The following is a 21,807-nucleotide window of genomic DNA, read 5'->3' on the forward strand; positions in this document are numbered from 1 at the left end:
AAAATTTCATATTGTTGTTATTGTGTTCTCAATAATATAGTAAATACTCCGTCAAACTATCTTTGAATACCTACTGCTGCAGGCATTATTGGTTTCAGAGTTTTAGTCTGCCTTTGTTTTATTTATCTACCAACGTCTTTGCATTTAGAAAATACCTAAACATTGCAACATAAAAAGCCTGCTTAAATTTGTTCTTTTAGATTTGTTTGATATATCTCAAGTCATGAGACTGAAACAGTAGCAAGAGAATCCATATTAGATTTGTTTGCCACATGGCAGATCACAACATAAGTAAAGCATATAGCTGAAACTGTAGGGGTGGCCACGTTTCCAAGACCTGGAAAGCAAGAGCAATGGCTTGTGGCACCACACTAACTTTACTGGTTGATATGTGACTCCACTGGCATCTGGGGCAGCATCATTCTTATTTATCTACTATTGGAACCTCGACTCCTGCTCCGTGAACTACACTTGCTCCTTCGCAGGTCTTGTCTCAACTCTGAAGCAGTTGTTATAGTTGGAATTTCCCACCTCTAAATAAGCTGATAAGACCTTTGGAAGATACAGTGGCAAAAAGAAGTATATAAAATATACAGAAAAAAATATATTGCCTTCCATGAGACAGACCAGCCCTTTCAAATCCTCCAGATCTCTAAGCAAAAGTAAGTTTACATAGGCAGTTGGGTGATGAACATAGACAGCTAGACCTAAGTTTCCGAATCCAACTAAGACTCCATCGATCACAAGTCCTACTAGGCTAAGGCACACTAGATTAAATCCTTATGAATACTAAAACTCTTTTCAATATCATTAAATAAATCCTTTTTCAAGTGCTAATTATAATCATTGTCAAATTTGAAACTGTTTGATTGTTGGGTCCAAGCTTTAGAAAATCACGACAAACTCAGGTCTTGGAAACCTATTGGTTTCGTTTGGCAACCGATTCAGCCACCTCGAGTTTGATGAAGAATTTTTTGAAGTACATATAAGTGATTGATGTGATATAAAGCACTTGCGTTTCGAGGTAGGTGATGGGTCTCATATTCGCTTTTGGCATGATTTATGGTGTGGGGATAAGCCTCTCAAGCTCTGTTATCCAGCTTTGTACACTATTGCTCGTTCTCCTGATGCTTGGGTGGTGGATAATTTGTCTGTGGTAGGAGGCGTGGCTTATTGGAATGTTCTCTTTACGAGCTATGCTCAGGATTGGGAGGTGGAGATGGTGATGTCCTTTTATGAACAGCTATACTCTATTCGGCTTCGGCATGGGGAGGTTGATAGGGTGGTGTGAAATCTTTCTAAGAGGAGGAATTTTGAAGTGAAGACTTTCTATAAAGCATTAGTTTGTCACGGGGCAGCTTCTTTTCCTTGGAAAGGTATTTGGCGTGTTAAAGCTCTGAAGCGGGTGGCAATCTTTGTTTGGACAGCGGGTTTAGGGAAGATTTTAACACATGACAATTTACGTAGGCGTCGTATTGTGGTGGTAGAGTGGTGTTGTATGTGTAAGAAGCATGGGGAATTCGTTGATCACCTTCTACTTCATTGTGACATGGCACGGGTTGTTTGGAGTTTTTTTTATAGCTTGTTCGGGGTTGAGTGGGTTATGCCTAGTAGTATCCTGGATTTATTGAGTGGTTGGGGTACTTTGCTTAGTCGTGGTCTTGTTAACTGTATTTGGAAGCAGGTTCCTTTGTGTGTTTTGTGGGGTTTGTGGCGTGAGAGAAATTCTAGGCTTTTTGAAGATATGGAGGTACAAGTTGGGGCTCTTTGTAGAAATGTGCTTAATATGTTATATCTTTGGGGCGGCTGAATTGGGTGAGAAGATTCGTTCTTCTCTCCCCGCGTTACAATCTACTAAACCTTTCTAGAGCTATTACCGGAAGGCTAGGGATCTCAGGGAAGGTCACTCAGTGAAGTGGAATGAGGGGCTGTTAGCAGATTCCTTGGCTGCTTCAAAGACGCCTATCTGTTCTGCTAAAAAGGAAGTGGCTGCAGTGCCTCCGTTGAAGAATTCTGTGGGTTCTGCGAAGAAGGGTTTCCTTCGAAAGGGGTTCCTCAACCCTCGTCCTGCTGCGATAACCCCTACCGCGTCTCATGAGGCCAAGGATGTTGGGATGATAGGGCTTCACTCCCCACCGGGAGGTCGCATCATTCCTTCATCTGTAGAGGGCAATGGTTTTTTTCAATCTTAGGATTGGCCTGTCGGGTATGATCTTAATGAGGAGTTAGTTGTTTGGGAGAAGGATGGTGATTTTTGGGATGGGTTGCCCTTAGACTGGTCGTTGGATGGGGTTAAGGGCGAGGAGTCTTTGGCAATCCCTGATGCCATGGAAGATGATTTTCATCGGGACAAGATGATAGCACGCCAAAAGACCAAAGGAAAGATGGAGCTTTTGAATTTGAAAAGTTCCATTAATTACGGCGTTGCAAGCGCTCCCTCTAGGCGCGGGAAAGGCAAGGCTCTCATGTAGTAGGGTTTTGTGCTCTTGTGGGTTTAGATGTTTTCGGGTTTTAGGGCTTACCTCCTTGTGGGTTTTGTTGGGTTCTTTTGTGGGCTGTTCTCGGGTGATCCTTTTGGGCTTTAGGGTTTTGTTGGGTGCTTTTGGTGGGTTGACTTTGGTTGTTCCTATGTATACTCCCTGTGTACTTAGGGGCGCCTTACGCTTTTTCTAATAAAACTCTTCTTACTTATAAAAAAATGTTATATCTTTGGGTGTCGGCGCGTAGCTCGGGTAGTATGTCGTTCGCTGATTTTTTACTTTCTTGTTCGTTTCTTTCCTCTGATTAGGGGTACTTTTGTATACTTTCTGTGTACTAGGGTTGTGCCCCTCGACGCTTTTTATTCAATTCTTACTTATCAAAAATAAAGTAGATAGAAGTTTTGAATTTTTTGTATGAAAAAGTGAAAAAAAGTTTGTTTTGTAGTGGATTTTTTGTTTGAATACTAAAAAAAAAAGATTGATGTGATATAAAAAGTAAGAATGTTTTGAAGTTATGTTTTTTAGAAAAAACTTGCATCAAAATTGAGGTTACCCAATCGGTTACCAAACACACCCATTGTGTTTAGTCCAAAGTTCTTCTGTGTTTTCTCCTGCTTATAGTTGTATTCGAGCTGAGCCGAGCTGGGGGTTGCTGAATTTGGCTCGAATACATAGAATAGGGGCTCAAACTCGGCTCGAGCTCGAGTCAAGTTTTGAAGGGTTCGAATTCGGCTTGTTAAGAGCCTAGCCAAGTTCGAGCCTGGCTTGAAATCGGCTAGCTTAACAAGCTGAGCCTCCAATCGAGCTTGAGAGAGGTTTTATGGTGATTGATGATTGATGATTGATGCCAAATTTGAGAGTCTAAAGGGTGGGTGGTGCTCGAAAGAGGTGTCGGGTTCTTTTGGAGTGGGTGTATGGAAACATATTAGGAGGGGGTGGGAGAAGTTTCGCAATTTTGTTCGTTTTGAAGTGGGGAATGGATCACATATTAGTTTTTGGCATGATTGGTGGTGTGGGGATAGATCCTTGAAGCAATGCTTTCCAGCTTTTTTTAGTATAGTGAGGAACAAAGATGCGTTGGTGGCGGATAATTTGGCCGTTCATAATGGTGTAATTCAATGGAATGTTCTTTTTACGCGACAAATCCAGGATTGAGAGTTGGATATGGTCATTTCTTTCTTCGATCGACTATACTCCGTTTTGGCTCAACATGGAGAGGGCCACAGGTTAGTGTGGAATCCCTTTAAAAAAGGTTTATTTGAGGTGAGATCCTTCTATGAAGAGCTTATAGGAAAGATGGCCCATCTTTTCCTTCTTTTCCCTGGAAGAATATATGGCGTGTTAAGGCTCCATCAAGGGTGGCTTTCTTCGTTTGGTCAGCTGCTTTGGGCAAAATATTGACGCATGATAACTTGCGTAAGAGAAATGTTATAGTGATTGAGTGGTGTTTGTGTAAGAAGAGTGGGGAGTCTATTGATCATTTGTTGCTTCACTGCGAAATCGTCCGAGATCTTTGGATCTACATTCTTATTTTATTTGGGGTAGAGTGGGTTATGCTTCGATCGGTGTTGAAGTTGTTGAATAGTTGGGGGCCGGCGATAGGGTGTGGTCGTGCTAAAGAAGCTTGGCGGGTAGCTCCTTTGTGCTTATTGTGGTGTATTTGGGGGAGCGGAATGCATGGCTTTTTGAAGATGTAGAGACATCTATGGTGGAGTTACGGAAGCGGTTGCTCAATACGTTATATTGGACAGCGTCCCATCATAGTTTGAATGTTTTTACTTATGTAGACTTTTTAAAATTATTCTATGTTCGTCCCTTTTAGGAGTTCTCTTGTATACTTCCCGTGTATAAGGGTTGCGCCCCTCTGCGCTTATTTTTATAAATTGCAATTATTTATCAAAAAAATAAAAATAAATAAATAAATAAATATATATATATATACGAGCGAGCTAACAATTCGAGCCGAACGAGTCGAGTCGAACTTATACGAGCTGAGCTCATGAGCTTTGTCTGAGCCGAGCTGAGTTTATATGAGTATGTCTCATTTAATATACGAGCAGATTATTGTATTCACATACGGCTCATTTATTTTTTGAACTGAGACCGAATTGAGTTTACGAGCAGCTAGGCTCATCTAACACCCCTACTCCTGCTTCATTATATGCATAGACGATTGAGTATATAGACATACATATGCATGCGCACTTGTGCGCGCGCACAGACACACGTGTACAGTGCCTTCAAGGCACATATGAAAGCAGTTTAAAGAATGCTTCGGTATTTGAAATCTTCACCGGGTAAAGGTTGGTTGTTTGCCCAACATGATCACTTGAGAATACTATCTTATAGAGATGCAGATTGGGTTGGGTTAGTCATAGATCAAAGATCCACTTCAGGATATTGCACTTTTGTGGAAGAAAATCTAGTTACTTGGCATAGTAAGAAACAGTCGGTGGTAACAAAACTGCCCATCAAGTCCCTTCCTCTAAATAAGGATTGAAATCAGTAAGGAACCCAAGAGAATCCGATTGTACTGGAAATGCACATGGTCCAGAATCACTAGCATTGGGGACAAAATGACCAATAGCTCAATCAAATTTCACCTCCTCGCATACAAATCCTTAGTCAATTTATAAAGCCAATAACAAACACAAATTGGACAAAATGAGAGTGTTGAAGCTATAGTTGATGAACTTTTGGACGTGAACAAGTTGGAGGTCAATGAGGTCGGCATAAATGGAGAGGAAGTGCTTGAAGTAGGCAAAGCATGGAGGGTGATCAACGTTCCAGGGGACTGGTCATCTTAAGTGGTGCAGCATTGGCAATGAGGATGGTGGATGTTGACGAATCTGAAGGTGAGATGAGAGAGGGACAAATTGAATTGGTGGAAGTAAAGTTGGGGAAATTTTGAACTGGGACAGCATTTAGTTTGTGTGGGTTCATGCTACTAATTGTTTGCCACATGCGAGATATATATATATTAAAACTCGATAACTGAATGGACCTGCTTATTTGTGTAAATTCAAAATCAAACCGACTCTCTACCATCATAGAAACTAAGGGGGGCACCGGTTGGGAGAGTGGGGCCCTTTTAAATTCGTGTATTGGTAGATACACTGTTGCCTGTTCTTTGCGTAACATTGGAGATAATGTTGTTTGGGCATTTGGGGGGGTTTATGGTCTGAATGATGACAGGGAGAGGAGGGATTTGTGGGCTGAATTAGCGGGATTGATGAGTTGGTGGGAGATTCCTTGGTGTATTGGGGGAGACTTTAATGTGGTTCGTTTTCCTGGTGAGAGATCTAGTGGTGCTGGCTTTTCTACAGCTATGGAAGAGTTTTCTGACTTCATTTTCATGCATAATTTGGTGGACCTTCCCCTTGAAGATGGCCAGTTTACTTGGTCTAATGGTCAGGAAGATCAAATTTGGTCGAGAATAGATAGGTTCTTAATTTCTCCGGAGTGGGAGGATCGTTTTCCTGAAGTATCTCAGAGGAGGTTGACAAGACTTTTCTCCGATCATTTTCCTTTGTTATTGGATTGTGGGACTAATAGAGGAGGAAACAGGTATTTTAAGTTTGAAAACATGTGGCTGAAATACGAGGGTTTTGTTGAGCAGGTGAAGAAGTGGTGGATGTCTTATGAGTTTTCTGGTCTGCCTAGCTTCGTTTTGGCCAATAAACTGAAGGCCTTGAAGGCTGATTTGAAGAAATGGAACGAAGAAGTGTTTGGTGATATAGGGAAGAAGAAGAAAGAATTATTGGAGGGTATTCGAGAGCTGGAGTTAATCGAAGAACACCGTTGCCTAGAGGAGGATGAAAAAGTTCGAAGGGTAGATATGGCGAGAGAGATGGAGAAGACCATTCTTTTTGAGGAAACAAGCTGGAGGCAAAAGTCTAGAGCTTTGTGGTTAAAGGAGGGGGATAAGAACACAAAATTCTTTCACAGGGTGGCCAACTCACACCGTAAATTCAACCAAGTGGACTCTATGATTATTAACGGTATAATTTCCAGAAATCCTGTGGAGATTAAGGAGCACTTAGTTCATTTCTACAGTAATTTGTACTTGGAGAATTGCTCGTGGCGGCCTAGGGTGGAGGGCCTATCTTTTTTATCCATTGATGCGGAGGAGAGCATCAGGCTAGAAAGAGCTTTTGAGGAGAAGGAGGTGTGGGATGTAATCAAGGATTTGAATGGAGACAAGGCGCCGGGTCCTGACGGATTCACTGCGGCTTTCTTTTAGAAGTGTTGGGATTTTTTAAAAACTGACATTATGGATGTTTTTGCAGAATTTTATGCTCGAGGAAAGTTTGAAAAGAGTTTGAATGCTACCTTTGTCTCTTTGATTCCTAAGAAGACTGGTGCCATGGATGTCAGAGACTTTCGCCCTATTAGTTTGGTAGGGGGGATTTACAAGATTATTTCAAAGGTTCTTGCCAACAGATTTAAGTCCGTTGTGGGCAAGATTATCTCCAACACTCAGAATGCGTTTATTGGAGGTCGACAAATATTAGACTCTGTGCTTATTGCAAATGAATGTGTGGATAGTCATATTCGATCGGGGGAACCTGGACTCCTGTGTAAGCTAGATTTGGAGAAGGCGTATGATCATGTGAACTGGGATTTCTTGCTCTATTTGCTACAAAGATGTGGTTTTGGGGAAAAATGGAGGGATTGGATACGTTTTTGTATTTCCACGGTGAGATTCTCTATTCTTGTAAATGGAACCCCTTCGGGTTTCTTTAATAGCTCTCGTGGATTGCGACAAGGAGATCCTCTTTCTCCGTTGTTGTTTGTGGTGGTTATGGAGGCGTTGAGTCGGTTGTTGACTGCCGCATTGGACCAGGGTAATTTGACAGGGTTCTCAGTGGGTTCCAAAGAGTCAGAGGCCCTAGTTGCGAACCACCTGCTGTTCGCTGATGATACTTTGATTTTTTGTGGTGCCCAAGAAGAACAAATTCGACATCTGAGATGTATCTTCTTAGGTTTTGAGGCAGTTTCTGGTTTGAGAATTAATTTAGGAAAATCAGAAATTGTCCCAATTGGTGGAGTAGAGGATGTCGAAAGGTTGGCTAATCTTCTTGGATGTAGGGTTGCCTCTTTGCCTATGACTTACTTGGGTTTGCCGTTGGGTGCTTCTTACAATGCGAGGCTTTTTGAAGATGTCGAGAATGTAATGGTAGTTTTAAGGAAGCGTCTTCTTAACACGCTATATCTATGGATAGCTCCCCATCTTTGCCACCTAGGTGTTTCTACTTTTGTAGACTTTCTTAATTTATTAGTTGTTCCTCCTGTTTAGGGGCTCTCTTGTATACTTCCCGTGTATTAGGGTTGCGCCCCTCTGCGCTTTTTTATTGAATTTTAAATTACTTATCAAAAAAAAAAACAAGTCCAACTCTATTTGGAATGGTGTTATTGAAAAAATGGAAAGGAGGTTGGCGGGTTGGAAGCGGATGTACTTGTCGAAGGGTGCCCGGTTGACTCTTATCAACAGTACGCTCTCCAACATTCCCACTTATTACTTATCTTTGTTTCCTATTCCAGTGAGGGTGGCTAATCGTCTTAATAAAATTCAAAAGGATTTTCTTTGGGGAGGCATTGGTGATGAGAAAAAATTCCATCTAGTGAATTGGAACAAGATTTGTACACCTTTGTATGCAGGTGGGTTGGGAGTTCACAATCTCATCCAGTTCAATCGAGCGCTCTTGGGTAAATGGTTATGGAGATATGGTAGGGAGAGAGAGGCTTTATGGCGTTTGGTGATTGATGCCAAATTTCAGAGTCTAAAGGGCGGGTGGTGCTCGAAAGAGGTTTCGGGTTCTTTTGGAGTGGGTGTATGGAAACATATAAGGAGGGGGTAGGAGAAATTCCGCAATTTTGTTCGTTTTGAAGTGGGGAGTGGATCTAATATTAGTTTTTGGCAAGATTGGTGGTGTGGGGATAGTTCCTTGAAGCAATGCTTTCCAGCTCTTTTTTGTATAGTAAGGAACAAAGACGCGTTGGTGGCGGATAATTTGGTGGTCCATAATGGTGTAATTCAGTGGAATGTTCTTTTCACAAGACAAATCCAGGATTGAGAGATAGATATGGTCCTTTCTTTCTTCGACCGATTATATTCTACTTCGATTTGTCAGGGAGAGGGTGACAGATTAGTGTGGAATCCCTCTAAAAAAGGTTTATTTGAGGTGAGATCCTTCTATGAAGAGCTCTTTATGAAAGATGGCCCATCTCTTCCATTTTTTCCTTGGAAGAATATTTGGCGTGTTAAGGCTCCAATTAGGGTGCCTTTCTTCGTATGGTCAGCAGCTTTGGGCAAAATATTGACGCATGATAACTTGCGTAAGAGGAATGTAATAGTAATGGAGTGGTGTTGTCTATGCAAGAAGAGTGGGGAGTCTATTGATCACTTGTTGCTTCACTGCGAGGTCGCCCGGGCACTTTGGAGCTACGTTCTTATTTTATTTGGGGTTGAGTGGGTTATGCCACGAACGGTGTTGGAGTTATTGATTAGTTGGGGGGCGGCAATTGGGAGTCGTCATGCTAAAGAGGCTTGGCGGTTAGCCCCTCTATGCTTGCTGTGGTGTATTTGGAGGGAGCGGAATGCTCGTCTGTTTGAAGATGTAGAGACACCTATGGTGGAGCTACGGAAGCGGTTGCTCAATACTTTATATTCTTGGATAGCGCCACATCATAGTTTGAGTGTCTTTACTTTTATAGATTTTTTAAATTTATTTTCTGTTCGACCCTTTTAGGGGCTCTCTTGTATACTTCCCGTGTATAAGGGTTGCGCCCCTTAGCGCTTTTCAATAAATTGCTATTACTTATCAAAAAAAAAAAAATACGTTGAGCCCATTTAAAAAATATATTTTATTTTATCACTCACATTTCTCACGTGCAACTTGTGTGATCAAAAGGCCAGTTGAAAAAAGAAAATATTTTGAAATAATTTTTGTTGTTTTCTTTGTTCTAGTTTAGTCCTAAAACAATGATATGCTTTTGCATTCATATTCACTTTAAGCAAGCAAGAAGTATGCGGTATTACACTTTTCTCTGTTATCCTTAGAAAGTTTTTTGATCTTGCCATTGTACATAGTCATCTTATATCACATATTATATGCATCCTGGTATATTTATTTATATTTATTGTATCCTATTGAACAATAAGGTAAATAGAAGGAAATAAAAATACTTTATAATATTAGAACTTTACTGGTTTCACTTTTCAACTTTTAAGCAATATCTTAATAAAAAATTTACTCGCGACATCCAATGTCTCCAATTGTTTTACCATTGGTATGGTCTTAGCTTTGGTTGGACCCTTTGTTCTAAAATTGACTAATTTATCTTCTTCTTCTTCTCCTTTTTTTTTTTTTTTGGCAGTTTAGGTTGGCTTTTGTGGCCCCCGATTCGACAGTGTTTGGTGCTGGAGAGTTAGTTGACGATCCAAAAAAAATTGCTCTCAATTATATTCGTGGCTTCTTTTTTGTCGACTTATTTGTTGTACTACCGCTTCCTCAAGTAAGGGCTCTCTCAGTCTTTCTCTTCCCCTTATCAACTTTGTATTCATCACCATCTACATATATGTCACATCCATATGCTTAATGTGTCAACATCTTATTGAACATTCAAATTTTAAGCTTAATGTCGAATTTGTTGTGGATATGTGTTCGTTGTTACTTTGTCATATTAAATTAAATTAAATTATTTTAAATTTTTCTTCGAAAAGCATATGCTTTTTTAAGTTTATGTTAATTATGTGCATTTTGCTCATTTAATATTGTTGATATTTGTTTAGACTCTAATTGCTAGATATAGGTTTGAAGAACTTATCTTTTGGGAGGTGACTTTTGGAGTGAAAGGTGTTTTGGATCTTTAAGGGATTGAAAGATAAGTCGCATTGAGAGAAGCTAGATGGAATTGATTTACAGTGTAGCTTGTGGGAAGAGTGAGACGGTATTTAGGAGAGAGTCAGGCTAAACAACATTAATGTGGTTTTTCACAAGATACCTCGATATTGTTATGGAACTATATATATATATTCAAGCATTATTTCTCTCACTACATTAGTGAAGCCCTCTCACTAACCCAAGGGGGCCACTCTATTGTCTCAAAGTTGAATTGAGTTCATCCCTTCTTCATAGCAAGTTACAACCTCCTTTGTAATGCCAGTCCCCAATAGGCTCCCTAAGCCCTGCTCTAGACCCTAGAAGCCACAAATTGCATCATGGCTCTAATCCAGGGTGTGTAGTGGGACATTGACCCCTCAAGTATCATATTATTTAGGTCTCTTAAAGTGGCGTTTTAATCAACTGTGTACAGTGAAATGTGCCTTCAATATTATAATGTGTTAAGCCATGATTGACAAAAAGATATTTAGAAATTTGGTATCTAAGTGATGTACTATCCCCAACGGCACATGGAGGAAAAGGCCACTTCACCAACAAAATTTTACTGAACAGGAGGCCAACTTCAAGGTCTATAGAACTGGCCAACTTCAAGGTCTGTACATAATTTTTTCTTTTTTGTGGTGAAAGGGTGAAAGTGATCAAACCTGGTCTCTATTTGATTGTATGTGTGTGCGCGCACACCCGATGTAGGTGGGTGGGTGAGCATCTTTACTAGTGTCCTATAAAGGAAATAGCTCATAATTGCTTGTTAAGATATCTATTTTAAGCAAAGGATGCATGTATATACATCTTCAAATTGCATAAATCTCTTATAAAATGGTTAACTGGATCGATCAATCTGTTTCTCTACGAAGTAATGTGACAGTACATACTCCTCTTGGATGATAAGCATAACTCCATTTTCTGTTCTTGTCATAATTATTTCTTTTTCTTTTGCTGTTGTTGCAGATCATAATATTGTTTGTTCTACCACCATCTTTGGGATCAACAGGAGCAAATTATGCTAAAAATCTTTTACGACTAGCCGTTCTTGTTCAGTACATTCCTAGGTTGTATAGGTTTCTACCTCTACTTACTGGTCAGTCTCCAATTGGCTTTGTATTCGAGTCAGCGTGGACAAATTTTGTTATAAATCTTCTCACTTTCATGTTGGCTGGCCATGTTGTTGGGTCATGCTGGTACCTCTTTGGGTTACAGGTGGGTGGAAGTTGTCATATCTTCTAAGGATGCTTGTTGAACTTTCTTTCTTCTAGACAATTTGGGGAAACTACATTTATCCTCCTCTAACTACCAATTTTATTTTTTTTGCAATGTCTTTGCCCCCCTTCCGTGGCCCAAAATGAAGGGTATTTTGTCATTTTGGGTTGTAGAAGGGGAACATTGAAACCCCGATAGTAGATTGGGAGGACATTGCAAATATGATGTTAATTAAAGGGGGTAAATGTAGTTAACCCTGACAATTTTCTTCTCCTTGCTGTTTCTGGAAGGTTCTTGAACTTTACACTTTCCCTTGTACATGCATTTTTGTTTAAGCTGGAAAAAGATATTGTCTAGTGAAGTATGCAATTGTTTTTCCTTGTTTGTAAGTGGCCAATCATTCTGTTTAGTGTTTACTACCTGCATGAAGGTTTTTGCTTAATGATTCACAAATTTTTCCTTTTACCCCCTCTTTCTTTACCCAGAGGGTTAATCAATGTCTTCGAGACGCCTGCGATGACACTAGAAATAACTCATGCATGAAGTTCATAGACTGTGGGTATGGAGATGATTTTAGTGATTTTCTTTCCAATGAAAACTGGAGTAACTGGAAAATAAATCAGAATGCTAGTGCTTGTTTTACTGGAGATGGCTTTTCTTATGGAATCTATATTCAAGCTGTCAATCTTACTACGGAACGGAGCATCATAACCAGATATACATATTCATTATTTTGGGGATTCCAGGTATTACTTTTATCTATCTCTTCATTTTTTCTGTATCTGGACATCTGAAATATATTGTACTTACTCATGCAAGTTGAATTTTGTTTTGTATAGTGTTTAAATTAAATTAAAGACTTGTGCGGTAGAGAGAGTTAAGAAGATACATTGCAAGTTTTATGATGCTGCTTGTATAGATATCTGGACATTGCTCCTCACGTTCAATTCATCTTTTTGAGTTTTTAGAGGTTGTGTAGTTAGATCTGTGTGAATGTTGCTGGAACTTTTTTGGCATTTTTTTTTTCTTTCATAGCAAAAGAATGCAATAAACCAGCAAGATCATTCTGAAAATGTAATTTTACTGTAAAAATCTCATCACATTATCTTCCATTACTAGGTATCGCTATTTCAATCCTTGTCTTATTTTGTATTGTTTTCCCATCTTGTCTTAAAAATCGGATTCAAAATCCAAAGTTCTTATGATGTTGCAATTTGATTTGTGGTTTAGCCATTGCCTTTTCTCAAACATCTGCCTCTTTGATTTTACTTCCTTCTTGGGTAATCCTACCATTGGGTGGGAGTGTTTATATGTTTGTGAACTTGGTTACTTTGTTGGCCAACTTGCTCCTGATCTCTTATTTGGCATTGACCCAAAGCTCAATGGAACATGTTGTAGCTGTTGTTTTGTGTATTAATATTCATACTTGTATCTATATGATATGTTAGGTCATGACAACAGAAAAATTTGTACGACCAACTCTTCTTCAAGATAATGCAGAGTGGCCTGCACTATGTGTAGCAATGGCTGGAAATAAAGATAACAATTTGTTTAAAATGATCTATATGCCCTTGACACTACAAATTTTTTTAAAGCCTATTGCAATTCCAAAATTTTATTTGAACATTTAGGACTTTTTTTTTCTCCTTGTCGAATTGTTAAAAAATGTCCTTAAATCACAATTCATTTAACTATATTGTTCTATAGTTTTATGTAGATGGTTAGCGTAAATCCAACTCTTAAAGTCTATCATTCGGTTCTATGCCTCACTTTTGCTTGCTTAACAAACTCAATGTTTGAGCTGGAATTGATCCAAGAATCTGTGGTATATGGAGTTGAATTGCATATTTACATATTTGGAATTTGTATGTTTTTTTCAACTTTTTTATTGTGTATAATCAATTATCTCTGTTCTCACATTAATGTTAGAAGATGCAATTGGCCACTGGTATTAACTAAATGAAGGATCCAAATTAGTCACCCTGCTGCAAACGACAAGACATGTTTATAACAATTGGTTGAGAGGGGTGTTTTACTAAAACTTGAGTTTTGTTCGACCAGTTCATGATTTGGAAGTGGGATCAGTTGATGCTCTCTTTTTAGGCTCTAATATGGTGGTAATATATTGATTTATTCATAATGGTCCTCATGTAGGAGGATGATGTCTATGAGAAAGTCTCTCCTTGACAAAATGCCAAAACAGAATATTTTAATTGACTAGGGTGAGATCCCAAACCACTGTAAATCACTCACATAAGTAAGTATAGAGCTAAAAGATTTTCATTCTTTAAGTAGAGTACATGAAGTGGATATGGCCCTACTGTCTATGCATGGTGTGTCGGGGCAATAATCTGGGTCTTTTAAGTGGATATGGAACCTCAAATTTAGTCACTTGTTTGAACATGGGAGCCATAGGCCCATAATTATCTTTATAGGGGAAGCCTCAATTGCTGAAGGTTATTCATGATATTGACCTCAGAATGCCTGAGGTGCCTTGGACTGGTCTAGGAACATAATATCTCATTTAAATGGCTACTGTTATATATGAAATAAAATTGAAATAAACCTAAAAATGAATCAAATATTATCCCATATATGTTGTCTCATGAAGTTTTAAGCCCAATTGAGTGAGTTGTGTATGTGTGATACCTGAATAGCAGCTCTAATTTGACTATATCAGGGTCTTGTGATTATTACAATATTTTGACGTGTCTTCTAGCGTCCACCACCATTGAAGAAAATTACTATTGTCTCGAAATGATTTTGCTTTTAGATTATAGTGTGGGTTTTTCATTATAATTTAGGGTTAAATACATTTTTGCCCCCTGAGTTTTAACGGCTTTATTTTTTCTCATCTCGGTTTCATTTTGTATCATAGGTGGTACCTCGTTTATCGGCATATACCGAAATTGTACCTCCATCCATCTGACGTCAAGAAAACTAATGGATTTTCACATCAAATCAATCAAAACTTGCCACGTGTCATATGCCTCATTAAAAAAAATAAAGAAAAAATAGAAAATATTTAAACAAATATTATAATAAAATAAAATAAATAAAAATAAAAATAAAAGAAAATCAAGGGATGGCTCGACCCTTCATTTTTTTTTTTTTTTTTGGCCTTTTGGGAGTGGTTTCAGCTATTCCCTACAGCCGATTTGGGGGTGGCCATGGGGTTGGCCGAGCCATCCCCAAGGGCCCAAAGGGGTGGCTCGAGCCATCTGACACATGGGAAGTTTTGATTGGTTTGACGTGGAAATCCGTTAGTTTTCTTGACGGCAAATGGACAAAGGTACTTTTTTGGTATATGCCCATAAGCAAGGTACCACCTATGATACAAAATGAAACCGAGGTGAAAAAAATAAAGTTGTTAAAACTTAGGGAGCAAAAAGGTAGTTAAACTTATAATTTAATTTTAAAAGAGATAATTGCACCATTGATCCCCGGGGTTGGCCTAAATTACAAATCACTCCCTGTGGTTTAAGAAGTTTATGGAAGGTCCTTGTGGTAAAGTATAATTATAAATCAAACCCTGAACACGTTTTTCATTCGCCAAGTTAACAGATTTTGTTAGTTAGCTACATCACAGCCAATAAGAAGCAGACACGTGTCCATTACAATACAAAAAATATAAAATCTAATAAAAATATAAATAAATAAAACAAATATATATATATATAAAATACTGAAGGGATGGTTGTCGGTTGGGGTGGGCCACGCACCACCCCCGGCCATGTCTAGGGGTGGCTACCCAACCGGCAGCCACCCCTTTAGTTTTTTTCTTTTTTTTTTTTTTTAGGTTGTTGGTTGGGGTGGGCCATGCACACCCCCGGCCACGTCTAGGGGTGGCTACCCAACCGGCAGCCACCCCTTTAGTTTTTTATTATTATTATTATTATTTTTTTTTTTAAAAAAAAAAAAAAAGAAAAAAAGAAAAAGAAAGAAGAAGAAAGAAACCAAATATTTTAAGAACCCTCCATGAACTTTTTGAACCACTGGGAGTGATTTGTAATTTAGGCTAACTCCAGGGACCAATGGTGCAATTATCTCATTTGAAAATCTATTTGCTAAAACATCTTAGAAAAGAGAGTAAAAAATATAAATAATAATAATGAAAAGAAAGGTTATAGAAGAATTCATTAAATTCAAACAACTGTTGATTTTTGCTCAATGGTGACAATTGGGTGGGTCGAATTAAACCAATATTAAACAACAAAAAACAGTCATAAAATGCTACTCAACACATATTTAGCCACTGTTAGTAAATTTTTTATTTTGGCCTATTTAACAATTTTAGTCACCCTAAAACCATTTAAAATGTTAAATTTTGGTTATTGTGGAGGTAATATTATTATTTTTAGTGCACCATTTAACAATTTTTTTTTTTTTTTCTGTAGTGTTGACGCTTATTATTGTCATTGGAATATTTGGTGTTAAGAAAGTTCATTTAGCTTACTTTTTTCAGCTTAACATTCCCTTTTCCATTCTCACGCTTCTTTTCAATGACAACATTATAATTTATTTTAAAAATCTTTTTGCAAAAATATCTTAGAAAAGAATAGCAAAAAATGTAAATAATAATAATGAAAAAGAAATCAAATAAAAGAAAGGTTATAGAGGAATTCATTAACATTAAACAACAAAAGAAGTAATAAAATGCTACTTGTCACAAACTTAGCCAAATAGCGTGGGTTTTTTTTTATTATAATTTAATTTTAAAAATCTTTTTGCAGAAACGTCTTAGAAAAGAATAGCAAAAATTATAAATAATAATGATGGAAAATAAAAAAAAAATAAAAAAATAAAATAAAGGTTATAGAGGAATTCATTAAATTCAAACAATTGTTGACTTCTGCCATACGGTGACGGTTGGATGGATCGAATTAAACCAACATTAAACAGCAACAAAAGTCAAAAAATGCTGTGTATCAGATTTAGCCCCCCTAAAACCATTTTCTATATTAAATTTCGGTTCTTTTTCAACTTATATTTTATTAATCGTTGTTAGCGAAATTTTTGCACAGCTATTGAACGTATATGCACCCAAGTATGAAACTGCGGGAAAGTTTTGGCATATCTAATAATTTTGGCCACCCTAAAACCATTTAAAATGTTAAATTTTGGTTATTGGGGACGTAATATTATTAATTTTAGTGCACTATATAACACTTTTTTTTTTCTTTAGTGCTTACGCTTATTTTTTTTCCTTTTACTTCCAGCTTAATTATTCATTTTCCAATTCTCACGTTTTTTTCAATGACTAATTATAATGTAATTTTAAAAATCTTTTTGCAAAAAAGTCTTAGAAAAGAATAACAAAGAGTATAAATAATAATAATGTAAAATAAAAAAAAGAAAAAAGAAAAGTTTTTGTTTTTGTTGTCGTTCCTCCACATCATTAACATTAAATAACAAAAAAAAGTCATAAAATGCTATTTGTCACAAATTTAGCCACCGTTTAACCATTTTATATATTAGATTTTGGTTCTTTTTCAACCTACTACTTTTATTAACCATTGTTAGTTAAAATTTTGAATTTAAATTTTGGTTATTGGGGAGGTAATATTATTATTTTTAGTGCATTATTTAGCAATTTTTCTTTAGTACTGATGCTTATTATCGTCATTAGAATATTTGGGCTTATAATAGTCCCTTTAGCTGCTAGCTGAACTATTCTTCGTCCTATTCTCACGCTTCTTTTCAATGACCATATTATAATTTAATTTCAAAAATCTTTTTGTAAAAACTTCTTAGAAAAGAATAGCAGAAAATATAAATAATAATAGTGAGAAAGAAAAAAAAAAAAAAAAAAAAAGAAGGAAAAGAAATGTTGTAAAGGAATTCATTAAATTCAAAGAACTGTTGATTTTTGCCCTATGGTGACGGTTGGGTGGATTGAATTAAACCAAAATTAAACAACAAAAAACAATCATAAAAAATGATAATTGTCCCCGATATAGCCACCCTAAAACCATTTTATATATTAAATTCTGGTTCTATATAACATTGTATAGAAAGCCCAATTAAATTTTAAATATATGTGGGCCCAATTCAATTTTAAATATGCCATTTGTCGCAATTTTAAATATGCCACTTGTCGCAATTTTAGGCCAACTCTATTATGGATTAGGCTATTATATATATGATGATTACATAATAACATGGCATGTTCCCTTTAGTAAAATGATTGGAAGTGTGTTCATAAGTGATTCAATCAATTTTGTTCTGAAAGTTCTTCTAATTAATGATACCCCCTGAGATTGCTTCTCTATGTGATTCTATGAAGCAAATCAGTACGCTGGCTGGAAATCAAGTTCCAAGCTATTTTGTTTGGGAAGTCCTTTTTACCATGGCCATCATTGGACTGGGTCTCTTGCTCTTCGCTCTCCTTATTGGACATATGCAAAACTTTCTTCAGGCTCTTGGTCGGAGGTACAATTTTTCACTATGGTGGTGGTTCCTTTTTCATAAATTTTTTTCATGAAAATCTACTTGAGAAGGATATAGTATATATAGTGCACGTTCAATGTTGGTTGATATAAGCAATATTTTTTGTTTTGATCACTCTTTTGATTATATTTCTTCCAATAAATGAGTTGATGGACTAGGTTAAGGAATGAAGTGTGTGGTACTGGTAACCTATGTTAGGGTGCTAGCAATTGACGCTTTAGTGTCATGAATAACCTTTGGTTTTTATTAAGCGATATGTACCCTCCATTAAAGTGAAAAGGAAACTTGCCAATGCTGGTTGTCAGAGGTAATAGTTTTTGTGTGCGTGTGTTTTGGAGGGGGGACAGAGAGGGGAAAGATGGGAAGATTTAACTAAGTTGGTCTACTCTTTTTCCTTTGGTACTTCAATGGACTGTTGCCCGCCCAAAAGGAAAATGTATAATAAATATGGAAGCTTCTCTTCCATTTGGATAAGAGAATTTATGGAGGATAAGTGGTTTTAAAATTCCAGGAACCACAGGATTATATAGCACAAGGGAATGTGTGTCTCTTCAATGGCATGAATGTTTTTCTTCTTGAAGCCACCCAAACCTTAAACCTTCTTCTAATCAAGCCAGAGTCTTTTTTTATATCCATGCTTACTACTACCTAACCTGCACATTACTGATCTGCTGCTCATCATTGTGTTTATGCTGCCTAATGATTTCCCTGTATTTGTTGTAGTTTGCTTGGAAAATTTACAAAGAAGATGAGGCATGTTACCTTCACGTAGCCTCACTTACTTTATTATATAGGCTAAAAAATATTACAATGACTAAAGTACCCATGTAGTAGTCTAAACCTTAACAAACTCTTCTAACAGTTTTGTGCTTGTTATTTTCCAAAATACTCATGTTTATCCATATTCAACTGCCTAGAGAGGATATATGACTATGGAGTCCTTTGGACTTGAATAATTTACTTAGATTGCTTGTTTGCTAGTTCTATATCTAATTTTTCATTTTACCTCTTTATTAAATGATATTTTGTACATAATGATGGTAAAATCAAATGGGTTTGAAGATATATATAAAAAGAGGTCCTAACCCTAATCAATCAATTTTAAAAGACAAGTCATCTTTGTTTATTGTTTCAATCCAGCAACCTTGTGATTTTTAGCTATTCAACTACCAATCTCGTTAAAAAAGCGTAGAGCACCCCTTAGTACATTGGGAGTATACAAAGGAAATACCTAAATAAAAAGAGAAAAGCGAGCGAGAAAAACAACAAATTAAAAGACAAAGGGTGGACAAGAGCCGTAGTCCAAAAGTACAACAAAGATGACATCACATGTGCTCAGTTGTCCTGTACTTCCTTTTTTCCTTCCTTTTATTTTATTTTTAAATGTTCTTTTCTTTCTTCTTTCTTCCCTTTTTCTCAAATTTTCTAGTTCATAACTTTGGGCTTGATTATCAGTAAAAGGTGACTAGTTTAATAGGAAAAAAAAAAAAAAAACTCATCCCACCATTTTCTGTAACTTAAATTATAACCAATGCTGAAGTTTAATTGGTACTAGTTTATTGTTGGAACAATACCCAAAGATCGCGACTTTGTGTGGAATCAAATCTCCAATCACGTTTGTGACCCTTTTTCTTTTGCTTTTTAGGTGTAGGCAGACAAAATTCCTGGATCTTGTGCTTGACACTAATCTTGCTGTATATAAGACCCCCATAGGTTGTACGCTCGTGCATTGCTAATTAATTTCTTCATTTCCCTTCTTTTGTCTTATGTAACTTTTTCCTTAAATCCATTGACAAAACGTTGTCGGAAACTATTTTTTTCATATTTCTCTAGTGCCCTGATTGTTGGACTATCCATCTCATTCATGTCAAGTTTAAAATATTGCAAGTAATTGAAGCACACAATGTGCAACTCTGTGGCTCAAACAAGAGGTACATTCTTGTGTCTGTTTTTAGTTCCGAAGTCAAAGTTACATGTAAAAATAATAGCCATCATTCGGTAAATATAGTTCCAAACTTGTGTATTCAGTTATAGACATCTATTTTTCTGATTTCATTCATACTTGTCAATAAATCCAACAAAGAAAAAATATATTTTTACTGTTGGAATTATAATTGTACCACCAAAGTTTTGGGCTTTTTTTGACCGGTTGCCTTTTCTTTTTCTTCTTTTGTTGTTTCTCCCCTAGGAGGTTAGAAATGTCTTTGAGACGTCGTGATGTTGAGCAGTGGATGAGCCATCGACGCTTGTCAGAAAAACTAAGAAGGTATGACATTCTCAGCACTTTGCTTACATTCTTGTTGGCATGTTATATGGTTTTCTCCTTATCAAAGTGTATTTCTGTGCCTTTGACTTGGACTAATTCTTTCGCCGGACAGATACCTAGAGTATCGATATACCATACCTTTAATTTACCTTTCCAAAAATTTGCATGGTGGGCCATGAACATAGATTAAAAAAATAAAAAAATGACATCTCCATGACCATTATTTTTCACCAACTTGATCCTACTCCTTCATACTTTCTCATTCTTCTCTCCTTTCCTCATGTTCTCTCCTCTCTATCCATGCATTCTCTACTTTGTCTGAATAGAGCCTATGATACATACTAGGCACATGCCAAGAGGCTAGTACATATCATAAATAGACCGAATATGCCCCTCTTTCTCCTAAAACTGAGACCATATTAGTATGTAATGATAAAAAGTATAAAATAAAGGGGATCGTTTCTTCCCCTATTCTCTGTCTCTTTCTCCACCTCTCTGTTATGAAGTGATGAACATATAGAAAAATGGAAGACAGAAGCACTGAATTAATGCTGAATTCAACTCTACTTAGGGTGGGAGCAACCTTAGTGCAAAGTTAGCAATTTTTCTCCTATGAATATACACTTGTGACTTTTTTTTTTTTTTTTTCTATGCAGCCCTACAGCAGTCACACTCCACAACAGACACCTAACTGTGAACACTTTGCACTAGTATAGCTTTCGCTCACCCGCGCGCACACTTTAAACTAGGCCTGGGTATCGGGTAAATCGGTGTAGAAAACCCTATTTTCGAGTTTCTACCCGAAATAGTCGGGTAATTACCCGACACTTTTCCATGGAATATTAGTTACGAAATTCTCGGATAAGTCGGGTAATTCGGTAATTAGTCGTTCGGGTAAGTCGGGTAACATATTATTAGTGGGCTTTTTAAATTGGGCCAAGCCTACTTTGATGGGATAAAATGGATTTTTTGGGGCCAAGCTAAAAAACCCCAGGTCAGACTTGAACTGCGTTTCCACGACCGTGGCCCAGTTCTTTGGGTTGGGTCTGAAGCCCAAACTCTCTCTAGATGTCAAGAGTGCTCAAGTTGGGTTTAAGCCCATCCTGAAGAAGGCTAGAGGGTTTGTAACTGCGGGGCGTGAGCTCACTTCTATAGTGTCAGAGTCTGGTTTGAGTCTGGGTTCGGTTTCGGATCCGGGTATGGTTTCGAATCTGGGTACGGGGTCCAAATGCGGTTTTGGACCTGGGTTCGAATCCAAGCACCTTTTCGCTTCCTTTTCATTTTCCGGTTACTTTTGTGGCTTCGTCGGCAGCTGTTCAGGAGAAGATTTTTGATGGCCATGTGGATTTGGGGTGTGGGCCGGCAATGTCTAAGCCTCTAAACTTCTACTTCCGCAGGTCCAAGGCTAAGAGAGGTTCGAAGGTCAGTGACGCCGCAGAAGAGTGGATGTCAAATACTCTTGGCCTTACGGGTATGGCGTTGGAAACCGATGATGCTGGGTGGTGGA

At 37.5% G+C, this 21,807-nt stretch overlaps 1 protein-coding gene across 1 annotated transcript in view; it reads left to right on the forward strand.

Annotated features, from left to right (window-relative positions):
* Window positions 1-21,807, forward strand: part of LOC133865716 (probable cyclic nucleotide-gated ion channel 20, chloroplastic) — a 54,308-nt gene that overhangs the window by 16,904 nt on the left and 15,597 nt on the right. Inside the window, exons 5-9 of the mRNA XM_062302160.1 lie at window positions 9,861-9,998; window positions 11,336-11,584; window positions 12,070-12,330; window positions 17,871-18,016; window positions 20,223-20,300. Coding sequence (XP_062158144.1) covers window positions 9,861-9,998; window positions 11,336-11,584; window positions 12,070-12,330; window positions 17,871-18,016; window positions 20,223-20,300 — 872 coding nt within the window. The remainder of the gene's footprint in view (window positions 1-9,860; window positions 9,999-11,335; window positions 11,585-12,069; window positions 12,331-17,870; window positions 18,017-20,222; window positions 20,301-21,807) is intronic.

This window comes from Alnus glutinosa, chromosome 4 (genome assembly GCF_958979055.1).
Source record: "Alnus glutinosa chromosome 4, dhAlnGlut1.1, whole genome shotgun sequence".
NCBI classification, from domain to species: domain Eukaryota; kingdom Viridiplantae; phylum Streptophyta; class Magnoliopsida; order Fagales; family Betulaceae; genus Alnus; species Alnus glutinosa.